This window comes from Acanthaster planci, linkage group LG06, assembly GCF_054643075.1.
Source record: "Acanthaster planci isolate LZ-2023a linkage group LG06, COTS_SCS, whole genome shotgun sequence".
NCBI lineage: Eukaryota > Metazoa > Echinodermata > Asteroidea > Valvatida > Acanthasteridae > Acanthaster > Acanthaster planci.
In genome coordinates this window covers 10,009,159-10,034,924 of record NC_141782.1, presented here as the reverse complement: position 1 = coordinate 10,034,924, position 25,766 = coordinate 10,009,159, and the positions used below count along the sequence as shown (strand labels likewise).

At 41.1% G+C, this 25,766-nt stretch overlaps 1 protein-coding gene across 7 annotated transcripts in view; it reads right to left on the bottom strand.

Annotated features, from left to right (window-relative positions):
• Positions 1-25,766, bottom strand: part of cd109 (CD109 molecule) — a 39,321-nt gene that overhangs the window by 9,512 nt on the left and 4,043 nt on the right. For 3 of the 7 annotated variants that reach the window (XM_022228218.2, XM_022228221.2, XM_022228220.2), the window contains exons 2-24: positions 21,823-21,941; positions 21,037-21,229; positions 19,955-20,108; positions 17,452-17,522; positions 16,553-16,681; positions 15,555-15,594; positions 14,897-14,981; positions 14,055-14,142; positions 13,358-13,588; positions 12,717-12,914; positions 11,964-12,086; positions 11,393-11,455; positions 10,709-10,903; positions 10,309-10,458; positions 9,860-10,024; positions 9,135-9,198; positions 6,188-6,365; positions 4,751-4,868; positions 4,263-4,376; positions 3,139-3,225; positions 2,571-2,714; positions 1,110-1,254; positions 723-899 (exon numbers count right to left, since the gene is read on the bottom strand). In XM_022228218.2, coding sequence (XP_022083910.2) covers positions 723-899; positions 1,110-1,254; positions 2,571-2,714; positions 3,139-3,225; positions 4,263-4,376; positions 4,751-4,868; positions 6,188-6,365; positions 9,135-9,198; positions 9,860-10,024; positions 10,309-10,458; positions 10,709-10,903; positions 11,393-11,455; positions 11,964-12,086; positions 12,717-12,914; positions 13,358-13,588; positions 14,055-14,142; positions 14,897-14,981; positions 15,555-15,594; positions 16,553-16,681; positions 17,452-17,522; positions 19,955-20,108; positions 21,037-21,229; positions 21,823-21,920 — 3,010 coding nt within the window. In that variant the 5' untranslated portion in view covers positions 21,921-21,941. Of the gene's footprint in view, positions 1-722; positions 900-1,109; positions 1,255-2,570; positions 2,715-3,138; positions 3,226-4,262; positions 4,377-4,750; positions 4,869-6,187; positions 6,366-8,564; positions 8,731-9,134; positions 9,199-9,859; positions 10,025-10,308; positions 10,459-10,708; positions 10,904-11,392; positions 11,456-11,963; positions 12,087-12,716; positions 12,915-13,357; positions 13,589-14,054; positions 14,143-14,896; positions 14,982-15,554; positions 15,595-16,552; positions 16,682-17,451; positions 17,523-19,954; positions 20,109-21,036; positions 21,230-21,822; positions 21,942-25,060; positions 25,261-25,766 lie in introns of those variants that run through there. The other 4 variants (XM_022228219.2, XM_022228216.2, XM_022228217.2 and 1 more) reach the window with 4 other exon arrangements.

Sequence of the window (25,766 nt, the reverse complement as noted above, 5' to 3'; positions counted from 1 at the left end):
GCTGACGTTGCACGCGTCAGGGTGTGATCCCTGGACTATGAAAGTAGCGGGGTTTGAGGTTGCTGGATTGCGAAATTTCAATAATATTAAAAGGCACCTGATTGAGCCTGTGATGTAGCAACTTTAATATTAATTTCCTGTTAAAGACGATTTATAACTAAAGGAACTCAATTTGGCCAATGGTAAGTTAAAATTTGACAGAGAGGTTTGGTTTATTGTAGTAGGCAAATGATTGCACACCCTACACTCTTTAGAAATGCTCCACTACTGTTCAAAGCAAAGTGTGCAGCACGGCTAAATTTCAACTTTAACTATTCATAAACCTTTTCCTTCTTTTGGGGGGAATTTCAAAGAACAGTTATGGTAATGTACGTCACAGGTTGGCTTGACTTTAATGTTTCTTTCGATCAAAAAAAAATCTAAAAAGTATACTTTGATCAAAGAACGTTCAAGTACCCAGTGACCACAAAGTTTCCTAGAGACAAGCCATCATTACTGTAAGCGTTTGGTTAGCAACTGTACATCATGTGTTCAAACTAGGCAATGGAGCTTGCTCCACATTTCCATCATAGGCTTTGCCGTGTCTGAAGTTTTGAAGGCTTGCCGATCATGCAGATACTGCCCCCGGCATTGTGGTCTGTGCCTATGACAATGGAGGATGTGCATCGGGCCACGTAGGTCAAGGGGGAAATTCCGGTCCACTGAAAGTCAACTGCTCTCACCTTTTTTCATGAAATCCTTGGCCTTCTGCATCACAGTCGGGTTGTCTTGGTTGGTGCTCTCCAGGTAGGAATAAATGAAGACATCGGGTGCAAACGACAGCATGGTCTGTTCCCCACAGCCGCTTGGTAACTGCAGGAGCTTGTCCAGCCCACTCATCGTGGGACCCATGATGTCACCTGGAGGAACATTGCAACAAACAATTCCCTTCCTAGTTAGACTCCCCGCAGGAATCGAAAAACCAACGTCCATGACTTTTCAGCACTCTTTGAAAACTACAATTTCCACAGCATTCAACACCAAGGTATAAGGAACACACTCTGATTACACTATAAGCCTTTTGCACACACTGAGAAACCTTTATCCCCGTGACAACTAAAAAACATCACCTGTGACAGTCAGCTGGGCACGAACCGATCCCGGAATCAAGAGGTCCTTGGGAAATCCAAAAGTGAATTCTTTTGACAGTGTACCCTGGGTGCTATTGAAGTCAATGAAGACTGGCTCCGAGAACGAGGTAGGGATGCCTTCCGGCTGAGAGGGAAAGAGCAAGTGCAATGCAACAGCATTGATGAAGGCTCAGTCAAGCTCAGCCAATGTTCATTCTAAGCAAAAATGAGCCCAAGGAAATATCCACCGCATAACACTTGGACTGTTAACAGTAAGCAAAACTTCATACGGGGGAATGATTTAGCGCTCTAGTCATTTAATACAGCTCTATGGTACATTCTCAACTTCTGCTAAATAATTCCCAGACCTGCCAACCTTTAGAATCACAGAAGTGTATTCCGAGGTTCCAAAATGTGTATTTTTCAATTAAAATGTGTATTTTCCAAAACATACAGGAAAGACAAGCTTACAAGTACCTTTGTGTGACTACATACTATTTGAACTTTAGTGCTTTACTCGTGCAGGCTTAAATGGACCGTATAATTTCCTGGTGTTGCTCACAGCAGTTGCTTTCTTGCATTTACGCAACAGTTCATTTTGGTGTGACCATTGCTGCCATGGCCTGGCTGTGGCTTAGGTGTATATTTTGTTTGTGAGAGAGTCTGACAGGACTGCAGTGCTGTGGGTCGCATTCTTCGTTTCAGCGATGTCGCGGTGTTTACCGGTCATGGTATTTAGCGTCAGCACATACAACTAGTACTTGAACTAGGGTCAACAAAGTGTCAACATCTTGAAAATACCCTCTGAGGATTTAAAAGTAGTTTTATCTAAATTTAGAGATTCTAAGACCTGCCACTGTGTAAAAGAAACACTGAATTCACTTCCAGATTCACGCAGAAAAACAAAACTTTTTTGCAATGTATGGAGGCCGGAATCTCTCTTTTCTATACTGTCCACGCAAAAACAAGATGGCGGCCGGTCAGGCTGCATGAGCAGGCCCGAATTCGTCGCTAAAATTTCCACCTTCAAATATCATTTTTGATAATATGATACATTAAGTTACGTAGGAGCCTAATATTGTAAATGTAAAACTATTTGTATAAAAATGCTTGAATATTTAGTTGACGCTTTGTTGACGTCTGTTGATGCTAAATAGCATGACCTGTGTTTACTGCTTTGGATGTGGCAAGATAAATCATAACTCCCACTATAACTCAATGTATGCACGATACTGGAGTCAGAACTACACGAAGTGCAGCGAAAAAAATGAAAGAGTGAAATTTAAACAAAAACTTCTGGAGGTTTCTCATGCAGGTCAATCATTACATCAAATACTGTGTCAATCAGTGAAGGTTGGGTGAAAATATCACAAAATCACTGAGATGAAATGACCCAGTTCTGCAAAATGACTAATCAAACATACACCCGGGTTCTCGCAGAACCCAGTATAATTGACCCACCTCAACGAGAAGCTGCCGGACCACAGCATCAGCAGCCTTCTCTGTGGTAGCGCTGACTGACAGGTCCACCGTACCTAGTTTCTGAGGCAGTATGGGGAAGTAGACAGTCGCACCTCCATTGGCCGGGACCTTGACTGACTTCACCTAAGCAGAGGAATACAGATACATATGAGCGTTGGTCAATGCTCGGAAGACAGTACAACTAGCGCAAGGCCCTGTCCCAACTACTTGGATAGGGGGTGTAATTACACAGGACTCTATGAGCCATGGAAGAAGCCACTACCTAATAGAGCTGTGCATGATTTCAAACTGGACATGACCTACTTAGAGCAATATAACGTACTGCAAGAAAAAAAATACAAACAATCACATTATTACCAAAAATCAACAATTCTAATCACAACCGTTTTCTTTGAAATTCTGCAGTAGTAACATTGAGAATTAAGATACCAGCCTGCAGACACAAACAGAACCACCAACCAATCTGAAGAGAAACCTTCAGGATCAGGAAAGCAGAGACAACTCATTCTACATTGATCTTGAGGCATTTTTCCTCTCAATAGTTTACCTGATCAGAGTTGGAAATCTTCTCAGATCCATTCTCGTCATAGCTCAGACTTTGGAATTCAACAGAACCTGATAAAGTGACAGTTGCCTATTGGAGACGTGCAAAGAAAAGACAAATATCGAAGAATCAACGTTCCTTGCTTTATTTACCCAAAAGCCAAGTTAATGACCTTAAAAACTGTAAAAAAAAAATGGATGTTTTTCAAAAGATACCAAAATTGAGTGTTTACATATTCCAAAGACAAAATGCTGCATCAAAAAAGTGTAGACTTGCTCACAGAAATAGTTAATAACAGATATAAACTACTTTTTTACAAAACAATTTGTTAATCCAAACTGACAATCTACTTTACACTTGGTGAAATTCATATTTATAATTCTTTTTTCCTTTTCCACTGCACCGTGTTTATTACTAATAATTACAAAATGTGCAGCTGGTTTACCTTTCAGATGGCAGATCTTCACCATCACATGATTGATCAACAGACCACAGTATAATAACAACAGGAATTAACCATATCCTGCTGGGGAGCCCGGTTTCGAGTACCTTGGGTTTGTACGCATAGACGGGGTGCCCGAAATTGAACAAAAGAGCTGTGGGCCTTGTAACAACAGACGGTCCTCGGAACAAAAGACGGAGCTGCTGGGAATTGCCAACATTTTTTTCAGTTGCTAGTAGCGGAGGAAATCCGTCATTGTTTTGAAAGATTATACCACTGTTTATGGCATTCAGCGCGAGTGGATTACCACTGGGGACAAAAGCACTCCAGCACTCAAGGTATGAGCGATACAATACCACTGCATGCTAATCTGAAAAGACGCCAGCAGTACACTGTGCCAGTTTCAGGAACAAAAGAAACTCATGTAGCACCGCACAATCTGGGCTCTTTTTACCAGGCGGCTAGGCCTGGCTGATATACTCGGGCATTAATAGATGTTGTCTGTCAGCCTGACAATCCCTCCTTGGGGTTTAGGCGTTCAGGAAAAGAGATAGGAATTTTTGAAAACCAAAGATATTGAAAAAACGCCCGTATGTAGGCACTGCATTTTAAAAAGCACCTGGCAGGAAATGGTTAATAACTTCAGCACCAAAAAATTGTGGGAAGGTCTTTTTCCCATACTAACCTGTACTGGAAAGGCTAGGTAGTTGAAGACAGTGGCCTGTAGAACCAACTTCTCTCCTCGAATCACCGAATACGGCAGCGTCAGTGAGACAAAGAAGGGTCTGAAGACTCTCAACTGGAGAGGGAAGTAGGAGTCAGATGGTCATCATAAAGAATGAAGCTACTCCCTTCAGATCAATGGTGGGTAGAAATCAGGGTCTTGAGTATTCCTAAAGCTATTATCAAAATCAAGTGTTGCAGCTTTGCTCTGAATCTTCTTCGCATAACGAGTTATCACGAGTTCCTTTCCCATACTTCAATACAATTACAGGATAGCTTAACCCTATACTTTTTTCTCATAAAGCATTTCCTTCCAAACAAAGCTGGGTCTATCCCAAGTTAGCTTTTGGCAAAGTTGGCACATGACAAGCAAACTATAAGACACACAGTTACCTAACACACGCACAGGTTAGAAGGGCAGAGCTCCCACTCAAGGGGCAGTGTCCCTACCTGAGCAGTGGATTCCGCCACGCCAATGCCAGTCTGGGCTGACATGGAGAACGCACTGGCCACCCATGAGGTTATAGTATCTGGCACGGTGGAGGCCACCCTTACACGCCCATCATCTCTGAAACAAGATGGCGGACAGAGGAGGGACAGGGTTGAAAAATAAAGAAAATATCAGTGGGAGGTGCTGATGCTTGAATCTCAACTCAGTGAATTTGCACTCAAAATGTGTGTTTCAGCCTGACACCAATAATGTGAAATTTACTCATTCTATGTTCTTATATACGGCATCACACCAGTTTACTTGAAATCAAAATGATGCTGTGAAAAGGAAAGGATGATGTTGCCATGCTGGTTTAAATTAAGCCTTAATCATGCAAAATAAGAGCATGCATACAAGACAATCCTTCCAGTTTTAGGCGAAGATGCAACAACCTGCTTCCTCATCAGCACATTCCTGTTACAGCTGTACAACGGCTGTCCATACGGAACACTGACAATATGGCATTTGTTTCAAGTCCGGTTTTGAAGTTTTTTTTTTACACTCTGCACTGTTCCTGCCAACCTTATAACTTCACTGCCATGACTGGGCAAGTTTGGACACAAACTCTATTTTGACCCCTAGCCCGATTGCTCTTTAATAATGCACCCATGGAACACAGTCAAGCTCCAGCGACCCTCGTTGAAATTCTGTAAAATCCCATTGTCACACTGGCTACAACTCTTGCAGTATTCGTGGTCAAAGACACCTCATACAAATATGTTCATGTGAATGGTTCGACCAATCGATCAATGATGGTTATTAAAATATCCACCGTTAGCGACATATGGCCGCATTGCCGGTGAATTTATAGCATCAAGACATTAAAAAAAGAAAAATGAAACACAAACTTATATCATTAAAATGAATGAAGAAAGCCTTCTTAATAAAAAGTATTTATGAACTGACATGTACAAAAAGGGGCTTACAAACAAAATAAAAAAATGAAACAAAATTAAAACAACGAATAAAAATGCGACATGACATTAAAACGTGACAGTATCAAAAGAAAGTTTTTAAACGATTTAAATGGAACATGTCGGTTAAAAAAAAAATAGGCTACCCGAAAAATAAGCTGAGAAAAGTAACAAATTAACTTGCAAACAAGGATTGATCCAGACAAAAAAAAAGAAACCAACACACATTGAAACAGTGGACAGAATGGGTTCACTCTGTACCGAAATTCCCCTAATGATGACCATGCCCCAGAGACTGGTTCAAAATGGTTGACCAGATCCAAACCATCTATCATTTGGGCAATACTGGGCATTGTTTCATGTTATACCCTGAACCTGCTTATCAACTGTAAATATACAGTGTATTTTGCTTTGATTTTTTTCCGTGAAGAGGCAATGGAAAAGCAACAAACTCATTTATAAAAAAACCCAACTCTGACCTACCCAGCAATATAGTCACTCCACAGCCAAGTCTCAGGAAACTCAGTGCGAACCCGGGGCTCTGGAGGGGGCGGAGCTGCATTTGGAGGTGCCCCGGCACTATCTGCCTCGGCACTTTCTGGCACGGCAGCTCCTGGAGCTGCTGCAGGTATGGCGTCAAACAGAACATCGCCACGGGCGACTGAATAGGAAATAATTAAATCCGACTGAATCTGGAGCCACATTTTAAGGGTCAGACTCTTCCAGAGTGGCTACGAGGTCAGGTTACAGCCCTCTTGAGCCCAAACGTCTGAAACTCTTGTTAAATGATGACTGTCTTCAGTGGAATAAATTCTTGTACACACAAACACTTAACAAACGTTTGAAAAAACCTGCAGACACTTTCTGGTCTACCTTTACTTTAGATTTACATGTATTTTTGCAGGTTGAAAATTAACAGAAGATGTGCATCCAAACTGCTGGAAGACACTGGCAACATTGCTAGTGACAAAAATGTTGGACACTGTATGCAGTCCCAGGAGCGATGTGACCAAGATCTTGTGATGGCAATAGAGGCACTATGACAGGTGACACTGACTGTGTCAGAGGGGCAACAGATGGCACAGTCATCAGTCATTGCACTGTACACATAAGTGAAGAAAATTCCAAGAGGCAACATGACCAGAGTCATCATCGCGAGTACTAAAAGGCATTGAGACCAAGGTCGATGACAGCATAGTGTAACCATGGGCAGCGGCAGTCATAGAGGCACCATGAATAAGGTCACTGACAGATCAATGACTGAGGTCACTGATAACAGTGACAGAGGCACGGTGGCCCGTATCAGAACAGTCTGAGGCACTGAGAAAAAAGGTCAATGACAGATAACGTGTGACTCGGGTCAGCGGCAGTCACAAAGGAACTTTGACCAAGGTCAATGACAGTGACAGGGGCACTAAACCAAGGTCAATGACAGATACATGTATCGTGTGACCAGGGTCACCAGCACTAATAGAGAAACTTTGACCACAGTCAATGACAGTGATAGAAGCACGGAGACCAAGGTCACTGTCAGCTACAGTATGACCATGGCCAGTGACAGTCTTAGAGGCACTGAAACCAAGGTCAATGATGGGGCACTGTGACCAAGGTCACTGACAGTTGTAGTGGGACCAGGGTCAATGACGGTGACAGGGGCACTGTGACCAAGACAAATGACAGTGATAGAGGCACTTAACCAAGCATATAGACAGTCATGGAGGCACTGAGATCAAGGACAATGACAGAAAAGAGGCACTGTGTTTGACCTAACAGGAAGATTTGGCATGAACCAATAGACAAGACAGACAAACTGGACTGCAGGCAAGATGTGGCAATAAAATGCCTCTCTTAAGACGTTCGTATTCACTCAAGAAATGCACTTCTGGAATTGTTTGAAATGCGCCCAATGCCCATGTGAAACAAAAGATGATGCAAGTTATCTGCTGTTGACCTCTCTTCAATTACATTGTTGATTACAGCTGACCAACTGATCTGAGGAGTGGCTTTAGTGCTGGGGATTGGCAGTTTGATATGGCTAACCTTTTGAACAAAATTTGCAGAGGCACATTTTGCAAAGTAAGGAACACATCAGTAGCAATCAATGAAGATTTTAGGTTCCTGTGTGATACTTTCAGAGAAGAATAACAAAACTGGGACCTTTTTTTCTCCGGTAGTTTTCCAATTATACAACTTCAAGCACTGAATCACCACACAAGCTGTAACCTTGACTCGGTTAATTTTTGGAATGCATTTCTTCAGGCATGATCACAAGGCTTTGTAACATTACTTCAGAAAAATGAGAAATCTAACTTCCTGGAAAAATTCCTTGAGGAAACACACAAAGTAAGAACTCTCAGCACAGTGATGAATGTAGAGACAAATCTCAACACAAAGAATACTTTTCCATTCACAAAAGGTAATTAACTTCCATCCTCCATTTTAAGTTATGAACAAGAAGTCATTACAGGTACATGTATGTCGAGGTGCCAGACGTCCACATCTTTGTCAAAGCAACTTCAATTTTGCAATTCAAGCAAACCAAAAGACATGCAATATTTCATGTATTAGGCAGTAGGTCAAAGAGCCATTAAAAAAAAACAACATAATTTGGTCTCCATGCAAGGGATTTTAAGTGTTATAGAGTACAGAAGTCAATACGTCAGGTGCACCTTCATGCATGTAAGAGGCATTAACATGAGCACCAGTGTTTGAACCAACACTGTTGCCTACTCCATTTGTTTGTACGGCACTTCCTGGTTCTAAATGACGTCACACTTCGGTACTCTATATCGCCAATGAAAAAAACCAAGAAACCTGAGGTGCAGATTAGTATTGAGTACCAAGGTCGTGCTGGACATACCCTACAACATAATGGCTCCACAGCCAGGTTTCTGGGAACTCAGAACGGACTTTTGGCGAGTTGGGAATGGACTTGGGTGTTGATGGCCTTTTGGGTGCCACGCCCTGACCTGAATCAGCCCTAGGAGAGGGCATTCTTTCGGCATACTCAAAGGCCATACGCCCTGCTTAAAAAGTGATCAAAACAATCAGTGAATATAGCAACACAAGAAAACATTTCATCAACTTCCTCTAACAGATCTAAATGAGCATTTCAACGAAAGAATAACCTTTTTGGGTCTTGAGCCTACTTTGAAATAGTCCGACAGCCTTTCCATCTTCGCAACCTATCGATGGCTTTTTCCACAAATTTCATTGTAAGCCAAAGGCCAGTCTTTACACCTGAAAAACCTGGCAAAATGGTTCAACTTTGTCGATTCCTAGTCCCTGTACAACCTCTGACTGCCCCAGCAGTGTAGGAATTTACAGATTCATCAAGGAGTAAGTACAACATAATACAAGGTAACAAAAGTCCCCAATAAATCTGACCATTCAGACATACGGTTTGTGATCAAAGCAAGATTTCACTTACAATAAACATCCGGTGCTGTCTCCCCATACACCAGGGCATCAGTGAACACCAGTATGCCAGCCGACTGCATGGAATAAGAACAAACAGTCATCAATATCATCAACAGCACAAGCCAAATTATATTTCCAACTTTCCTCTTCTGCTCTCTACTTCGCTCATCTGCTCACAGAGAACTAACCAAGCCTGACCAAGTGTGTGGATGACGCTGAATGGTCATATTCCGCCCAGCAATGGCTGCACCTAACTCTCTGGTCTAGAGCAGGGCTGGGTCGTTTGATTGGGAACTGATCAGCGCCCACTGATCAGTTCATTGAGTTGTTGGACACATTCAACAGTGACTGCTGCATATACCCAAGTTGAATATACTGTTGAACTGCAACTGCATGCAGAGGGCATGGTCGCGGCTCTTCATGAAAAAATTCTGTCACGGTTTGGAACATGACATCTTTGGAACGTGCTTTACGTGGACTGAGAAATCAAAATGCAGACTCGTACACAAACAGAATTTTTCAAATGTACAGAGGAAATAATGAATGTTTCACATTTGTGCAATGGAAAGAATTTCACTGGTCACAGACTGAATTGCATTTGGCTTCGCCTACTGGAATTGAACTCCAATATATCACCTAATGAAATTAATTTTGCCACCCCAATCATAAAGATTCGCTATTTGTATACTACTATTTCATGTTCACCATTTTACCAGTGACTGGTGCCTAACTTACATTCAAAACCTCACGGGCGGTATCCCCCGGGATGGGGAACGGCCACCAGCCACAGCACCAGGCTGAGCGCTTCCTTCGAGCCACTGCCCGTCCGAATCCAACGTCATACACATAGCCATCGTTTCCACTGCTAGTTGTGTCAAAGTCTTCTAGGGCATCTACCACCTGTGTAGACCGTATACAAGTTGAAGGGTACCCAATTTAAGGGAGGCCTTGAGCAATATGTCCATGAACTGGGGCTTGAGGTTTATTAAAGACATGATTATGATGGATGTGATAATTTCACTGAAGGATTTTCTGGATAAAAGCTACAAAATGTGAAAATGTTTAAATTCTCTGCAAAAAATTCTCTTTGAAAACAAAGCTATTTTGGTTGGGGAAGTGGACAGTTGGCAGGAAAAAAGGCTTCTCAATGGTTATCCATGCAGGACCTTTGATCTTTGACCCACCAAGCTCTGTGTGATGTCATTTCCAGTCTTGAGAAGCATAACGCTGGTGTCAATAGCCAGGACTCCCACATAAGCATTTCTCTCGGCGGTTATGTCCAACTTAATGCCTTCTCCAGGTTCCACCTCCTCCTTGTTGAAATTAATCGTCACCTTCAGAGGTATCAGAGTGAAATCTTGTCAACTTGTTATCCAGTCATTTCCAAATAAGTGGAGTTTTTGGGGTAATAAACGAGCTTGAATTGCTCAGAATTTGTCTCCTCTCACACAAAGATGCAGTGGATTTGTGCACATTCAACTGAAATTTGGACATGTAATCCCTACTGTTTGCATACGCAAGTGGGCAACAAAGTGCAATCTACAGTTCTGGCACAAGGTTACAGGCCACTGGACTGGGCCTCACCTCATTCTCAAAGGCTCCTTCCACGTTGATGTTAATGCTGTCCAGCACTAACTCGTGATTGTCGGGCCGGACATATGACACAACCAGACGAGCCTGAGGCGCCATGGCTGACGTCACATCAATGGTGAGGACTGTATTAGTGGAAGTGACACTGGTGAGGGAGCTGGCCAGAACAATGTTTCCCTTGGAAAAGACCTGAGAAAGACATAGATTCCAAAGCAGGTTTAAATGGGGTCAAACCTGACAAGAACTATAAAAATTTGACACATCTCTTTTTTTGTGAAAATGAAAAGAAAACATATCCAACAACATTACAGCCTGTCAACTTGCTCTGCAGGCATGTCAACAGTCGATATTGTCCACACAGGACTTTAATCTTTTGCATTAAATATCAACAAGAAAAAAGCACTTCATGCAAATTTAAACTCTTTACTGATTCAAATTCACTCTAGCTTTCAAAGAGTAACTTTAATGTTTGCATACATCAGGACACTGACGTCTCATTTTCCTATAATAGATTCCTAGGTATCTCTTGCGCTAGCCTTTGCCTTAATATGACGTGACAAGTTTACTTGGCTGTGGCTGTCATTATTGTGCAAGGCTGCAGACTGTATGGAAGCCACTGGCTCCACTGGGACCATAGACCTCAGCCACAGCCAAGATGTCAGACAAAGCCTGACGCACCTGATAAGTTAGCTTGGGCGGCACCTCCGTTGTTCTGATCTCAAAACTGGCCTGAGTCCCAGCCTATTGGAAAGATAAAAATGCAGCAGACATAAAGATGGCTTCAAACCGGGACAGCACTCCACTGAAGTCAACTCTCAGACTTTGAGCAGCAAAGTAAGGGGTCAGTTCTGTATTCTGCCAGCACATGCCCAAACGTTAGTGCTTCGTACATGTAGCTCATTCCAAAACAGCAGTGCACACGTGCAACGTTGGCCCAATCAGCACAGCCATACGACATCCACTCAAATAAACAGAACACACTCAAGCTGGCATGAATTGTTTTCAAATGACCATGCCTTTTCAAAAAACCGAAGTGGCTCATTGGCAAAGATCTTTCCAGCTATTTTCGACATTTAAAAAAAAAAAGCACTTCCAACACCAAAATGCAGTATACTTATTCCAAACATTGCATAACGTACAATGACGACATCTTCTCTTTCACACTTTTAAGGCATCACCACTAACAAAGGAAGCCCCAAGGATAGACGTGACAGCTGGTTCCCGCATTCACTTGATATGCAACTCTTACCTGAAGGCTGGCACCCTGCGCAATGATCTGCAGGAACTCACTGCTTGGGGAGTTGGCAGGGCTGAGATACTTTTGCACATCATACCCATAGGCTCGTTCATTGTTGTCGTAGTAATAAGCAACCTACAAAATGACAACGGGAAAGTTTTAACAACATACAAGATCAAGGGCACATCTAGAGCCAAATTTTTATTTTATGGAGGACGGAGGACTTTTTTTCAGGAGTAAAAAAAATCGGAATTTCTTGGAAGCTACCTTTTCTAGCATTTCTGAGGAGTGAGGCTATACTTGAGAGCTTTTTACTTCCTTTCGGAACAGATATAAACCCCCCCCAAAAAAACTTGCTTGTATCTCATTATTTCGCAAGAATAAAACTTCTTGTATGTTCCTTTTTTAGGAGGGGGAGGGTGGTCCCATGCCCCTCCCCATTCACCAATGGATAACACTGCTCCAAGAAAAACTGCCTCTTCTTACAACGCACTGGATGTGCAGGGCTTCAGAAATCGCTGCAAAGAAACCTTTGTCTACACTGACAGCACAACTTCATTTCCTCCTTTTTAGATCAAACAGCAACAAATGATCTCATTTTTCTCCACCGAACTTACATCCAATCCCTAGCATCTCATGTACCTACACTTCAGCGGCAGTAGGATCAACAGTTGGCTTGTGTATAATCCTGAACCAATCAAGAGACACATTCACCCCGAGACTTTTCTGCAAGAAACTATCAAGGGAACGCCACTCCCTGCATACCAAGAAATTGGCCGAAACCGCCTCGGTGGGAAAGTTGAAGTCGAGTTTAATGATGCCGTCCTCTGGGATGACCACCTCTGCATCAATCGCATCGACTGACTCTCTGCTTCCCGACACCGTGTAACTGTGGGTGACCACCAGCCGGCGCCTTCTCTCTGCATCAGTTAAGGAGGTCTCATCGACATGGGTCACTTTCACCTATAAGCAAAGGGAAAAAGAGGTCTATTGTTCTGCCATCTCCTCCAATACAATTTAACATAAGAACATGGCAGAAAGCGGCCTTTAAGAGAGTAGAGCCAATCAACACTTAAAATATATGTCAACTTTACAACTTTTCAAATATACTACCAAAGCTGGTTTACTATGCACCAGGGATTAGACGGGGGGCGGGGGGAGAGAAATCCATGAACCACCCAGCGGCATGGCTCTAACAAAGGCTAGAGAAGATACTATGACTTTCCAGGTCTTTTCAATAGCTAACAGAGCATGAATTCTTTCGTACATATTGTTTTTTATGTCAAATGAAGAAAGCACACATAGCCAAACCTTGATGATGAAACCTCTCAAAATCCACAATTTTGGAACAAACACTTTGAATATCTGGAAACAGATATCTTGCAAAATCACCCCTCGACACTTACGTAAGCTGTGTACAGCAGGCCTGGCTTGAACACCTCTGGGTTTCCTGGCAATTCAGCCACTTTAATCGGTTTTTCCTCATAGCCGAAGTAACCGACTCCGGTCTGCTGGATGCCAGTCAAGGACTCAGTCACGTTGGCCGTGCAGGTGAACCTCACCCATCTGTACAGATTGCCGTAATACAGATCGGCAAGCTCGGCCTTTGTCACCACTGTCTCTCCTTTGCCGTCAATCTGAATGTTACGGAGGAGAAGGGAGAAACCATGACACGACCCTTTTTTCAGTGCCGAGTTTCAAAAAGTGAGCAAGGTGAGTTCTTGTAGAGCGTCATATTAAGCAAAGCAAGTGCAAAGCAAGAGGAAGAAATTGAAAATTCCCTGGTTTGTGATTGCTTCCGACTAGTCATTTGGTAATGCAGAAGTGAAATTGAACATATCCCATGAGGAAATGCACTGGGAAAACAGGATCTGAGAAAACACCATTCATGCCAGTGATATAAAAAAATCACATTTCAATCCATAATGGATTGAATACCGGTATATAAAAACCTAAACAATATCAGTGGCTTACAATCCAACTGCTCTTTAATTGAATGTTATGCCATGAGCATCCAAGACTAATTTTCCAATTGCTGGGAAGGAGTTTACAGGCTTTATATGTCACCATCTAAGAAAGCTACTAACTGCAAATGCAGTTTACCTCAAATTCAACATGGTATGGTTTCCCACCACCCAACACCTGCAGGTCCATTGAAACAGTTCCTTTCACTGGCTCCCCGTATGTGTACCTACCAAAAAAAAAAGAAAAATTGGAAGACAAAGGGAAAAAACCCACTAAGTTTACCTTCGATGAGATCCCAAAGAAATTTTATGGCCATTTTTAGCAACCAAGACGATACTGCTCACGATGACATGGTGAGCTTCACTCAGAATTTTCTGTTGGGTTTTTTTTCCCACCTCTAAAACTGTAACCGCTTCTCACTGTCTCCTCTCTACATGTTTGTAGGCTTATGGGATTCAGTCCCAAGGGCACTTTTGAGGAATCCTTGGTTTCATTACCAGAAATGTTTGATCATAATAATAACATAAAAAGGGGCTCAAGTAATTGGAACTGAATGTACCGGTTACTGTTTTTCTGGGGAAGCTGACCTACAACTTTCTCTTGACTTGAGATTGGTACAAAACCAAGAAAGGACATGCTTTTACTTGGCAACGAGGTCCCATCCAGCTATGCACACCAGCTGATTCAAACGGCCAATTTGGACACGCAATGTGTGGACAAACTATGCTTACCATACTCAACAGTACCAGTGGAGAATGATAAATGTAGTTACCTGATTGGGTCAGGGTCCCAAATTGGAAAATCAGGTAAATCATGTACAAAATCTTATAGGAGCCCTTCAAAAAAGTTTCAATCAAACAAAAGGAGAATTACAGATTGCAGGTGATGCGTGCTTGTTTGAGTTGACTTGTGCATGGTCGATGTGCCAAACACAGCTCACTCACAAATCCCTCATTACAATTCTGTCATACAGTACTTACTTAGCTTCCACTGAGATAGTAGCCTGGGTGTCTGTGCTAACAATGTAAGGTGGTGGTGTGACAGTCACCTCAAACTTGGGCAGAACTGGAACCACAAAAGTGGGAAAAAACACCAGTACAGCAATCACTTTTTAAGTGAACTCATTTATGTTTCAAGGTTCTGCAGAGTACGAAGAATCTCCCTTGAAGCTTGAAAGTAGCTAGGAGGAAGATTTCGGGGTGACAGGGAACTACCGGTATACGGATAGACAAATGAAAATAAATCTCTTTTCATAATATGGTGTGTTGGTTTTTCCTCAATGGCACTGCAGTAATATGGCCTACTAACATCAGGACAGACTGTGATCACTGATGAAGTGCCTTGTGTCTAGTTAATCTTCTCCCTACAACAACTCATTGTGAGAAGTAGGAGAGTTGTTACTCTTAAATATCCCAGATTTCAGGAAAATTTAAAGGTGGGTTTTCACTGACTGTATGTTTGTTCCATTAACAGCTATGAGAGAATAGGACAACATTGGCAAATGATGGAAGACAGACATTGCAAGAGTCCAACAGATGGCTGTTTCCACATGGTCTGCTAATTTGTTATAAATGGTGCATGCTCCAAAAGAAAAGAAATCCACAAATAAAAATTCAAGCTTTTGGTGGGTTCTCTTACCATATTCATCAATAGTGATTGTGTGATCGTACGCATTGTTCTGTCACAAAAATAAAGAGAGTATTGGAGTAAGAAAAACAGAATTCAAAATAACCAAGGGGGATGTTCTCCAAGCTCAATTGAAAAGCCTGGTGTCAAAGTTTGCCTTCAAGTCACTGAGTAAACACTCGGTGATACTTTCGCCCAACAACTGAATGTGTAGACACTGCGATAACACCTCGGTTGTACATAGGAGACACATTAAGCAGATAACCATTGCCTGGAAGCAACTGAAGCATCAAGCACGACTAACTGCACTAAATGTACACGTGTGGTCCACAAAACAGACAGGTGCCAAGGGTTCCAACAGGCATATTTTAAATAACAGCTAAGGTTTTAGATAAATTGACATTTTAGACATTTGAGCAGCCACATACTTTCACGCAGTGCTCAAAGCAGTTGGTTCTCTTGGCAACTGCTTTACCAGGTAAAGTTTGTAAATAAACGTATTTGCAATTTGCCAGGATTGAAAATTGCATCAATTCCAACTCTTAGGGTTTGATTAAGCATCAATGTGCTCCTCTGTGTACAGTAAAACTTGCAGGGTGAATGGCATAATCAGTCCAACTTTTAACATTTGGGTTTGGTTCAAACTTTGGGAAGAATGCATGAACAAATGTCTGATCGAACCTAACCAAATGAGTCTGTGGCAGCCAGAGGTACTTTTGAGTTTTAAGTTTAAAGTATCTTGTGCAATGTCAGTCAGTAGTAATTACACTAATGGAAAACTGGATGGTGCGTCAAAACAAAGAGCTGAGGTTTTCCTAAGGCAAACTTCAACAGAAGTATTGAAAAACATGGCCTCCGACTCATGTGTGGGATCTGATTGCATGAAGAGTTTGTGAATATTGTTCAAACTCATAGATGTCATATTCACACACGACGCTGCACTGCTTCCGCAGACTGGGCCGTGAGCTATACCAAGTAGTCTGCTGAACTCCTGAGTGCTGATGACTTACATTAGCCGTGACTGTGATCACCCAATCCCCCAGTACAGGAGTCTCTGACATGACTGTCTCCCCAGAGACAACGCCGTAGGTAGTGTTCTGAAGATTCATCCACTGCTGGATAACATTGCCATTCGGATCCTGTCCAATCACAAAACAAAATAACATGGTGCTGTCTGAGGGTCAAACACCCCTACTCTTCCCAAATAAATTTTCTTCTTCCGTCCTTCAAACCTCGGCACACATGTAAATGTAGAACCATAAATCAGGCTAATTTAGCAGAGCTAAGCAAGGTAATTTGCATAAAAATACAATGTAGTTGCTTTGCAACAACCTGTAATCAGAAAAAACAGCATGGGTGTGCGGTATGCAGCTTGGGACTAGTACAGTGTACAAGCAAATTTTCTTTCAACAGGCTGTGTCCAAAAACTGCTTTCCAGAGTTACAGCTGCATTTATTGTAAGCATGTCCCATGTACATGTACATATATTTCCAATGGGGCAAAGACCTAGATGATTTTGATGCAGCCAAAAACCACCTTAGAACAGTCTCATTTTCAAACGCCTTACTACATGAAGTTACGATAAGGCTTTGAATCAACTGCTTCAGCTGAACTCTGCTTTGAATAATCGTTGCACAAAGTGATGACCATGTCCCATCAACACCCCAACACAAACACAACATACATGTAAATAGAGGGTAGGGCTTTAATATCTTACTCTGGACAATTCTTCATCTGCTTGAAAAACATTAACCGTAAAAGTCCAAAATCTTCCAATTTCAAGATGTTTACATGCCTTTAGAGGTTTCAGCTAATGACCCTTCCAAAGTTTCCCATACTCTTAAGAGTTGTTAGATGTTATTAACTACAGAAAAGATTCATTAGCATTGCAACAGGGTATCTTGTTTACCTTCAGTATGACGTCAAATGTTCCCATGTAGGGCTTCAGATCAGGATAAATTGCCATAGCTCTGAAATGGACTGATGGACCAAGCAAATACAAATTCTTTTCATTACTTTTCATTTCAAAATTTCAATTTTTCCCTCTTCCCAGCCCCGCCCCCAAAGGTTAGGAATGAAAATCATCAACTTTACTAATAACTTAATAAACTATGCATTTTCTTTATCAAAGCATGACAACTTACAGTTGGTGCATTCAAAAATGAATTATGATCACCAAATCCAACATCATGATCACAGATTTTTAAACGACCTCTAAGCATTATTGATAAAAGGAGTGCTGCATAGTGCTGTATGTTGCAGATAGGCCATGGAAATTTTGGAAACTTTGGATTTTTACAGTGGAAGGAGTTACAAGTTCAGCAAGATCACACTACCTCCTATTATCAATATCAAATGCTTGATTACTTTACACTGAAAACAAAAAAAAACAAAACATACAGAAAGGGGGCTCTTTGGCATTTTGGGGGCAATTGAGCAATCTTAATATAGATCTAGCCTGACCTAAACATACTGTACATGTGTTCTGTTCAGAGGATGCACTTGCATGCCTGCCTAGTATAGTGTATTTTGTTCTATGTACTTACTAGGCACATGTGTACTGGTACTTATTCCTTAATTGTGAAGGCTACACGCGTTACATGTCAATATTGATAGATATTGTGGGCAGTGTTAGCAGCGTTTTTTAAATAAAAAAAATCAGTTCTGCTTTAATCAAATCACAGGTGTATCACGGGTATACCTCACAGAGGGCACAATTTCGTGAATCCTTGCATGCTAGTGGGATTTTGGAATTCCTGCAGATACATGTACATGCAACTGCCCCACGATGAAGCTGTTAAGAATGATGAATCAGTCCAGGTGCCCCTTGAGAGGTGCAGAGTACATGTACATGTATGTTGCATAAATTATGGTGGCAAACGTCAATACAGGAAACAGTAATCAAGTTGAGGTACATGTACACTATCTTTAGCACTATTCAGCAAACCAGATTTTATTCTTTGCAGGGCAACAAAGGTGCTAGCAAGTCACACAGCAACTGGAAAAATCAGAAAGGCAGACAGCAGGGTAGTATCCGCGGGGAAGATATGTGTACATGAATTATGGATACAGACATAATCTCCATTGTACACAAATTTGGAGAGACAGCTTGAAACAAGATATAGAGTCGTGGAAGTAAAACTGAACCAGTGTCAAGCGGAAATGAACATGGCAGAGAGAAAGGGTAATTAGCGAGGAAGGCTCAATGTATCGTGACAGTACTTTTAAAAGTACTTTTGTTACATCCTTGTGAAGAAGAGGTGGCATCATCATAATGAACAAGCCTAGCTGATGTACAGGCAGTGAAGAACATACATGCATTTGTAGTAATTGAAGGTGTTCTTGCATGAGTGATCCAATCAAAATAAAAAGAGGTTATCGGTAACAATGAATAAGTTATTACATGTACATGTACATGCATTTTTCATCTACAGTAGCTTATTATAGATTTGGTATGGTGGTAAGTAATGTGTAGCCATCATATGTAACACTGTATAGAACTGAAACATTAAGGGTTTTCTAATGACATACATTGTAGATCGCTGTTGCTAAAAACTGGAAATAACTTGTAGAGTTGTTTATACAGACGTTGTTATCTGGCAGTTCCATAGTGAAAAATGACTATTTGTTTGCCAGCGAGTTGCCTGAAGAAATGGTACTAGTAGCATGCAGGAAAAAAATCTGTGACACATCTAGAGAAGAGACAAAGCTGACCGAATTTATGAGGTTCCCGTGGGTGTTACATTGGGGCAGACAGTTCAGAAGTAGGCCTACTCTGTACGTTGCCCTCGTTTCCATGGGAACACATGTCAGTCACACTGGTACCAGGGGAGGGGGGTAGCTTGTCAAGATGGAATGCATCACATGTACACGTATATTTTGGATTCACATGCCGGTGGATTTCAAGACAATGATATGGAAGAAACATTTCTAATTTACATGTACATTGTACCATGTACATGGCAAGATGTGTACTGAAACATGTACTGAACTTTGAAATTCCATCGATCGTGGTCACAAGTAACAATCTGAAATCAGGTGTTAATTACTCTCTGGATAGGCAGTGCTCTAGTTTTGCAAATAATTAGGACTACAGCAGTCATACACAAGCATAATGGAGATTGTACATGTGAAACTTTGCCATAGCCAACATGATAGCCATTTTTATATTTGTTCCAGTGATGTACAGGTACACTGTACATTTATGCAAAGCCGTTTTGTATCAGCGGTTTGGTTGGGCAAAAAGGTGTACAGATGACCACAAGATCATCTAGGAATGTAAGCAGACGGGATACGACAAGTCTGAGGAAAACTGAAGGCAGGGGTCACACACAATTGTAATACACAGGGGAAAAAAACAGCAAAGACAAAAATACAAAACCATGTTTCTTCCCAGCAACAAAATGCCTGACCTGTCTGTCCGGGTTTGTAGATGGCTTTGTCCGTCTGCACCAAGATGGCAAAGCTCTTTGGTGAGAACTTCAAGTCCTCCGTCTGAGAAAACTCAAGCCCTCCACTCCCCTCGATGCGCAGCTTGTATGAGTCACCCTGCTCATCAGCTGGCATCTACAAATTGGACAAAGTAATGCGATTTACTCATCATAAAACAATGGAAGCCATTTGAAATATGCAATGTTCACATCAATATGTAAGCCCCTATCACTTACATGTCATCGCCTTATGGCAAGAGTCATGATTAGCAGATTCTGGATTATTAAGAGAATTTACATACATGTGAAGATCTTACACTAAACACTTATCGTGGAGATGACGACAGTATTTTTATCAAAAATGCCAATTGCTGTCCTAAATAAAACTCTTTTCTCACTGTATATATCTTTCTGCTATTTCTATGTCTTTCCACTTTCCACCATGCTAATCTTGCTTCTCTTGTTTGGTCAACACAAATGTACAAGTGGTTACAGCAAACTTCACCGTACTTCCATGCAAGCATTATTCCCACTGTCGTGTTTCAACACAAAAAAGTTAGCACAAACATTTCATTCTCGCACACTGCATTTTTCTTCGATTGTCTTAAACTCTACTCTCACCACATTTAATTCACACACATACCGGTACATCGTTTTATGCAAATGCTAATTGGTATCAGACTGTCTTCCTCATTGTCACAAATCCAACTCTCAGGTTTCTATTGCCACTCGAAACCAAATAGCTGTTTTCCCTCTTTCCTGGTATCGCATGTGTTTGGCATGAAGTCATAATGCAATGTCACACCAGTGACTACATTTTAAGCACTATACATGGCCATGACTTAACCAGAACAGCTCTACAAGACAGGACAAAGGATTTGGACGATTTTTGCCTAATATCAAAAATTGGACCTTTCTTCTAACAATCACTGACCTTTTAAATATGCCCACCCAAACAAAGCCATATAAAATGTGACAAACTACAGCATACATAATGTTATGTAGCTTCTCAATTATGGCTACAATGGAAAATCAAAAGCAGAGTTATCAATAATAAAACCCACCACAAGACCAGCAACTCTGGTTGCACCCGGGGAGAATGTTTCCGACACTGAAGCCACAGAAGTCTCGGTCAGCTCTTCAGTTTTCAAAATGGTGGCTGTCACCACAACATCGCTGGCTGCATCCAGGATGGAGACACTCAGGCTCAGGGGTAGGCCAGGGTGAATGGTGTTAGGAGCTAAAACAATGTAGGTCCTACCCCCCAAAAAACGATCCAAAGAAATTGGGAGTAAATTTAAACGTGAATCACGTTTGGACTTCATTCAAAAAGGACGAACCAATGTTTTCAAGACGTGCAATCTTCGCTATACTTCCAGCTTCTCTGATTGGGAGACTTTGAGACGCTTGGTGGCGACAAACATACATGTACCAGTCCTTGTTGTTCTGAGCATGTGCTCGTTGTTCTGAGCATGCGTGCATAGTTCTAAGCATGTGCAATATGCCTTGAAAAAGGACCAGTACGTCCGCAGCCACCAGCGTCTCAAAGTCTCCCATAGAAATAATGCACCAAATGCCCACAGAATTAACATATAAATGTACATACATGTACTGTACTGTGTGCTAGACAAAATATCCTACATGCAATAAAGCAGGTGAAGTGTGCACAAAAGCACACAGTACCTGCGTGCACATAAAACATGTGTACAGCAATGTATTCAAGCATAGCTCACTTCGGGGTCTGTCATGCATGAAGAAATGATTAAAATAAATAAAAGGCCTGGATAAACAGCACGTTTCAGGCGTACACAAACCTGTGCATGTACAGGTATTTATGGTAATATCTGTACCTTGAATAGACTGGTGCCGGTGTGGTTTGCCTCTGGCCTGCACATCCCTGGGTGAGTAGGGCCAGGCAAATGAAACCAGCAGCTATCATCACGTTCATCTCAGTAACGAAGTCCAATGCCTTTGGGTGAAAAATTGAAAAGCAAAATGATTTTTCTAAAAAATCCTACATGTTTTATACATAAATTCAAGGTAAAGTGCATGTCTGTGGGGAATGAACACAGAAAATGCCACGGGCATGTCCATTGAGCGAGTGCCATAATTATCCAATACGGATATACGCTCAGATCCTCTGAGACTCATTGCGATAATTATTGAACCTCTGTTCCTGTCATTATATGGGCATCGACTCCCACGGCATTTTGCTCCAGTTGTACTTAGAGCTAATCAGGTCCCTTGACGAGAAAGCCTCTAATGATAGAGGTCACTATGGACATGATACATGGACAACTGGCATTTCAATGATGCTGAAACGTACGTCATCAAACGCAATATAATTACCATGGCAACAATATGGATCATGAATCGCATACAATCCCTTTTTTCAAGTGACCAAAAAAGATCACTTTTTCTGCCTGACGAGCTCCTGGCCCTTGCAGCCGAGGTAAAGTCAACAGAAACACGTTTCGCTCCCCTCTTTGCAGGGTAGCATGTGTGGATGAGGGAAGGGGTGTTACATGTAAAAGAGGAATATCTGTCTTGATATTCAAGTACATGTACTGTACTTGGCTGACAACGTTCATCCCCACTGAAGCCTCTGACGGTATCTGCAATGAAGCCTGCACTTGCAGCACTGGTATCCACAAACACTTTGATGATGACAAAACAAGTGCAACTGAAGGCAACATACATGTACTTATCATGTGCAGAAGAAGCCGTCAGGTGGTGTCGAATACATTTACATGTTTGCATTCACTACATACATATGTATTTAATCAGTGACAGTGTACATGTACATGTACATGTACACACATAATAAATAGAACAATGCGCAGTGCATTGTATTTGGTGTCGCTAAAATGAAGAGCATACTACAAGTGTACAGAACTAAATAAAAAAGATATTTTGGGGATTCTTGGGGATTGGGCCTAATAATAAAAGTACGGTACATGCAGTACGTACAGTATGTGAAGATTTGAAAAGTATGCTAAACTGACCAGGGCTAAGCAGAGAACTTAGAACATGAAATGGCACAGCCATTAACCCTAACCACCAAGCATATTGTTTGGCTTATACTACACAGTACTACAAAATACTAAGTTATAGTCTGAGCCTGAAGGACCTAGCGCTACAGATTACTACTTCTGGCTAGGTTACTTCCATTGTTACTTGTAAAGAGAACAATAAAGCCATTCATAGTGCCAGAGCATTGTATGATACATTATCTTATCTATTGTATTGTATGGCTTCTGAGCACAATAAGGTCATGTCCTCCTACAAGCGCCAGCGCTCACTACTACATTTTTCTACAAGTAGTATTTTGTAGTATTATGTAGGGTTAGGGTTAAATGAAATTGCAGTGCCTTGAATTATAGTACATGTACGGTAACAAACTCAATAAAAGGGGCCACTTGTGGGTATTACATGTGCGAAACCATGACTTTTGGAATTCAGTGACAGAATTTTGGCAAGGAAGAATACACAACATAAACCCCCATTCTTATACCCCCAAAGTTTATACCTCTTCAAACTTAACATTTCAAAGTGGATAGATTTATTAACAAAATAAAAAAATGTTCAAAATTTGAAAGCCATAATTCTGAGCAAGGCGCACTAGAGTCAGCATCCACTGGGCAGGTTTTGCAAACAAAATCTTCTTAAGTGTCTCAGTACCAAATATGTTACAAATGACTTTAAACAACCAGTGTTTACACCAGGTTTAGCATTAGATAACTTTTGAGAATTTGTTATTTTCAAGAAAAATTTGGACATTATACCCCTACATCAATACACATTCTGCCGTCCGGAATGAAAACGTTGTATTTATGTATCCCAATGTTACTCGAACTCTTTAAAAAAATTAACTGTAGAGTAATGCCGTGTTAAGCTTAACCTTGAGAAAGTACACAAACCTGTTTATGGTCCAATGAACGATGTGGGGTTTCGTTTGTAAATGGGACACTGAAGTTTGGGTGTCCCATTAACAGAGGGGAAGCTGAATCTTAAATCCTTGATCTGAATTCATACATGTAGCTAGGTACATGTATTTTGAAGAAATATAACTTCCTTTTCATATTTCATTATCTATCAATTTACATGTACATGAACTACACTGAACATATGCACCATTTTAAAATACTTGGAAATCCACCACATAAATTTCCATGTAAAAAGAAAAAGCGCACAAAAGTAACACTGACAAACGAAAATTATCTTGTTGCGTGCCTTCATGACTCCAATGAACCTTTGGCCCCACTTATTGCCCAGACAGGTGGATGGAATTTCACACCAATCTACTCTATACAAGATTCTCCGAAACTGTGTTTGCTCATTCTAACAGTGAAAAATTATAATCTGCATGGACCAGGTTTGAAATATTCTGTTATTCCTTTCATAAAAATTACGAAATGTAGATTTAAAAAAAAACATGCTGCGATCTGAAAGATTGTACTGTTTATTTTATTCAAAAAGGTTAGCTAATTTGTAGGTCAACTGATGATTGGAATGTGAAGTTTCTTTGAAACACTCTGACAACAGGGACTTAATTGAACAGGTCTCACATGTAAATTGTAATTCAAACAATTACACATGTACATACTGTAAGTACATGTATACAATAAAAGTCCCATGTATTTGTGTCGGGGTGAAATACACAATACAATACCACTTCTTACAATGCCATAAATTGTTCATGTGTAAATTATAAAGGTAAAGTGAGCAGTTGTGTGTGAAAAGTTGATACCTTCTGATGTTAAGGCATTCCATAAAAATAAAATTGTGTCTTTTGCACAAGTTGACTATTTAAAAATTTAACACGTAGTCTAAAATTCAGATGCATGGCACAAATGACCAGAACATGTCAGATGGCAGAATACACGTGTACATGTACTTTCACCTTTAAGAATGCAAGCAAATATCCAAACTGTTACTACATGTACAGTTGATTATCCCTTCAGCTGACAATAACAAGAATATTCACAGAAAATGTGAATCAACTGTAGAACAAAGAAACCACAGTATATCACAAGAAAGATTCCACAAATAATACAGTACAAATCATTTGCAAGGAAGCCAACTTACACTGAACATCTTTAATATATGATAGCAATATACAATTAACTCACTAAGCCTGCAAACAAGTGTGTGTTCACAGAACTGCTTCTGGTTACAGCGTGAAGGTGGTTACACCATGGAGGAGGTTATTCACTCTCCAACAACTGCAAGTCGAAATGATAACCCTGGCCAACAACTCTGTATTTGTGGAGATGAATGCGCAGCCCACCCACACTCAAGCCTCACTGACCATATTTTGCTCTATGATTATATACAGGGAAGCTTGCAAGATGACTACACAAACACAAAGCATGCAGCATAAAAGAAAAAAAGTGACAGGTGATCAATGTCCTTGTGTTGCACTAGTACTGCCTGGTACAGTCAGGCACTGGCATTAGCTACACAGTAGTGAACAATTTATATGTAAACATGGTCAGGGATGAAACCAGGGACCACTTACACTAATAAGCTCTGAAATTTAAGCAATGAGGAAACCTGATTGTATGTAAAACACAGTGGACTAGTGGATAGGCATTCGTCACGTTCAGGGGACAAGGTCTTTTGTTAAGAAAACTTGAACCGAGTTGTGGGGACATTTCTGAGTCCGCAGAACATTTTTGGTCCCTACAAAATAGGCAAAATATCGAGTGTCTGATGTACATGTATGATATAAACAAATATGGTGCGGCAGTGGGCATTCTGTATCCACACTGTCACACTGAAATTAAAGCAG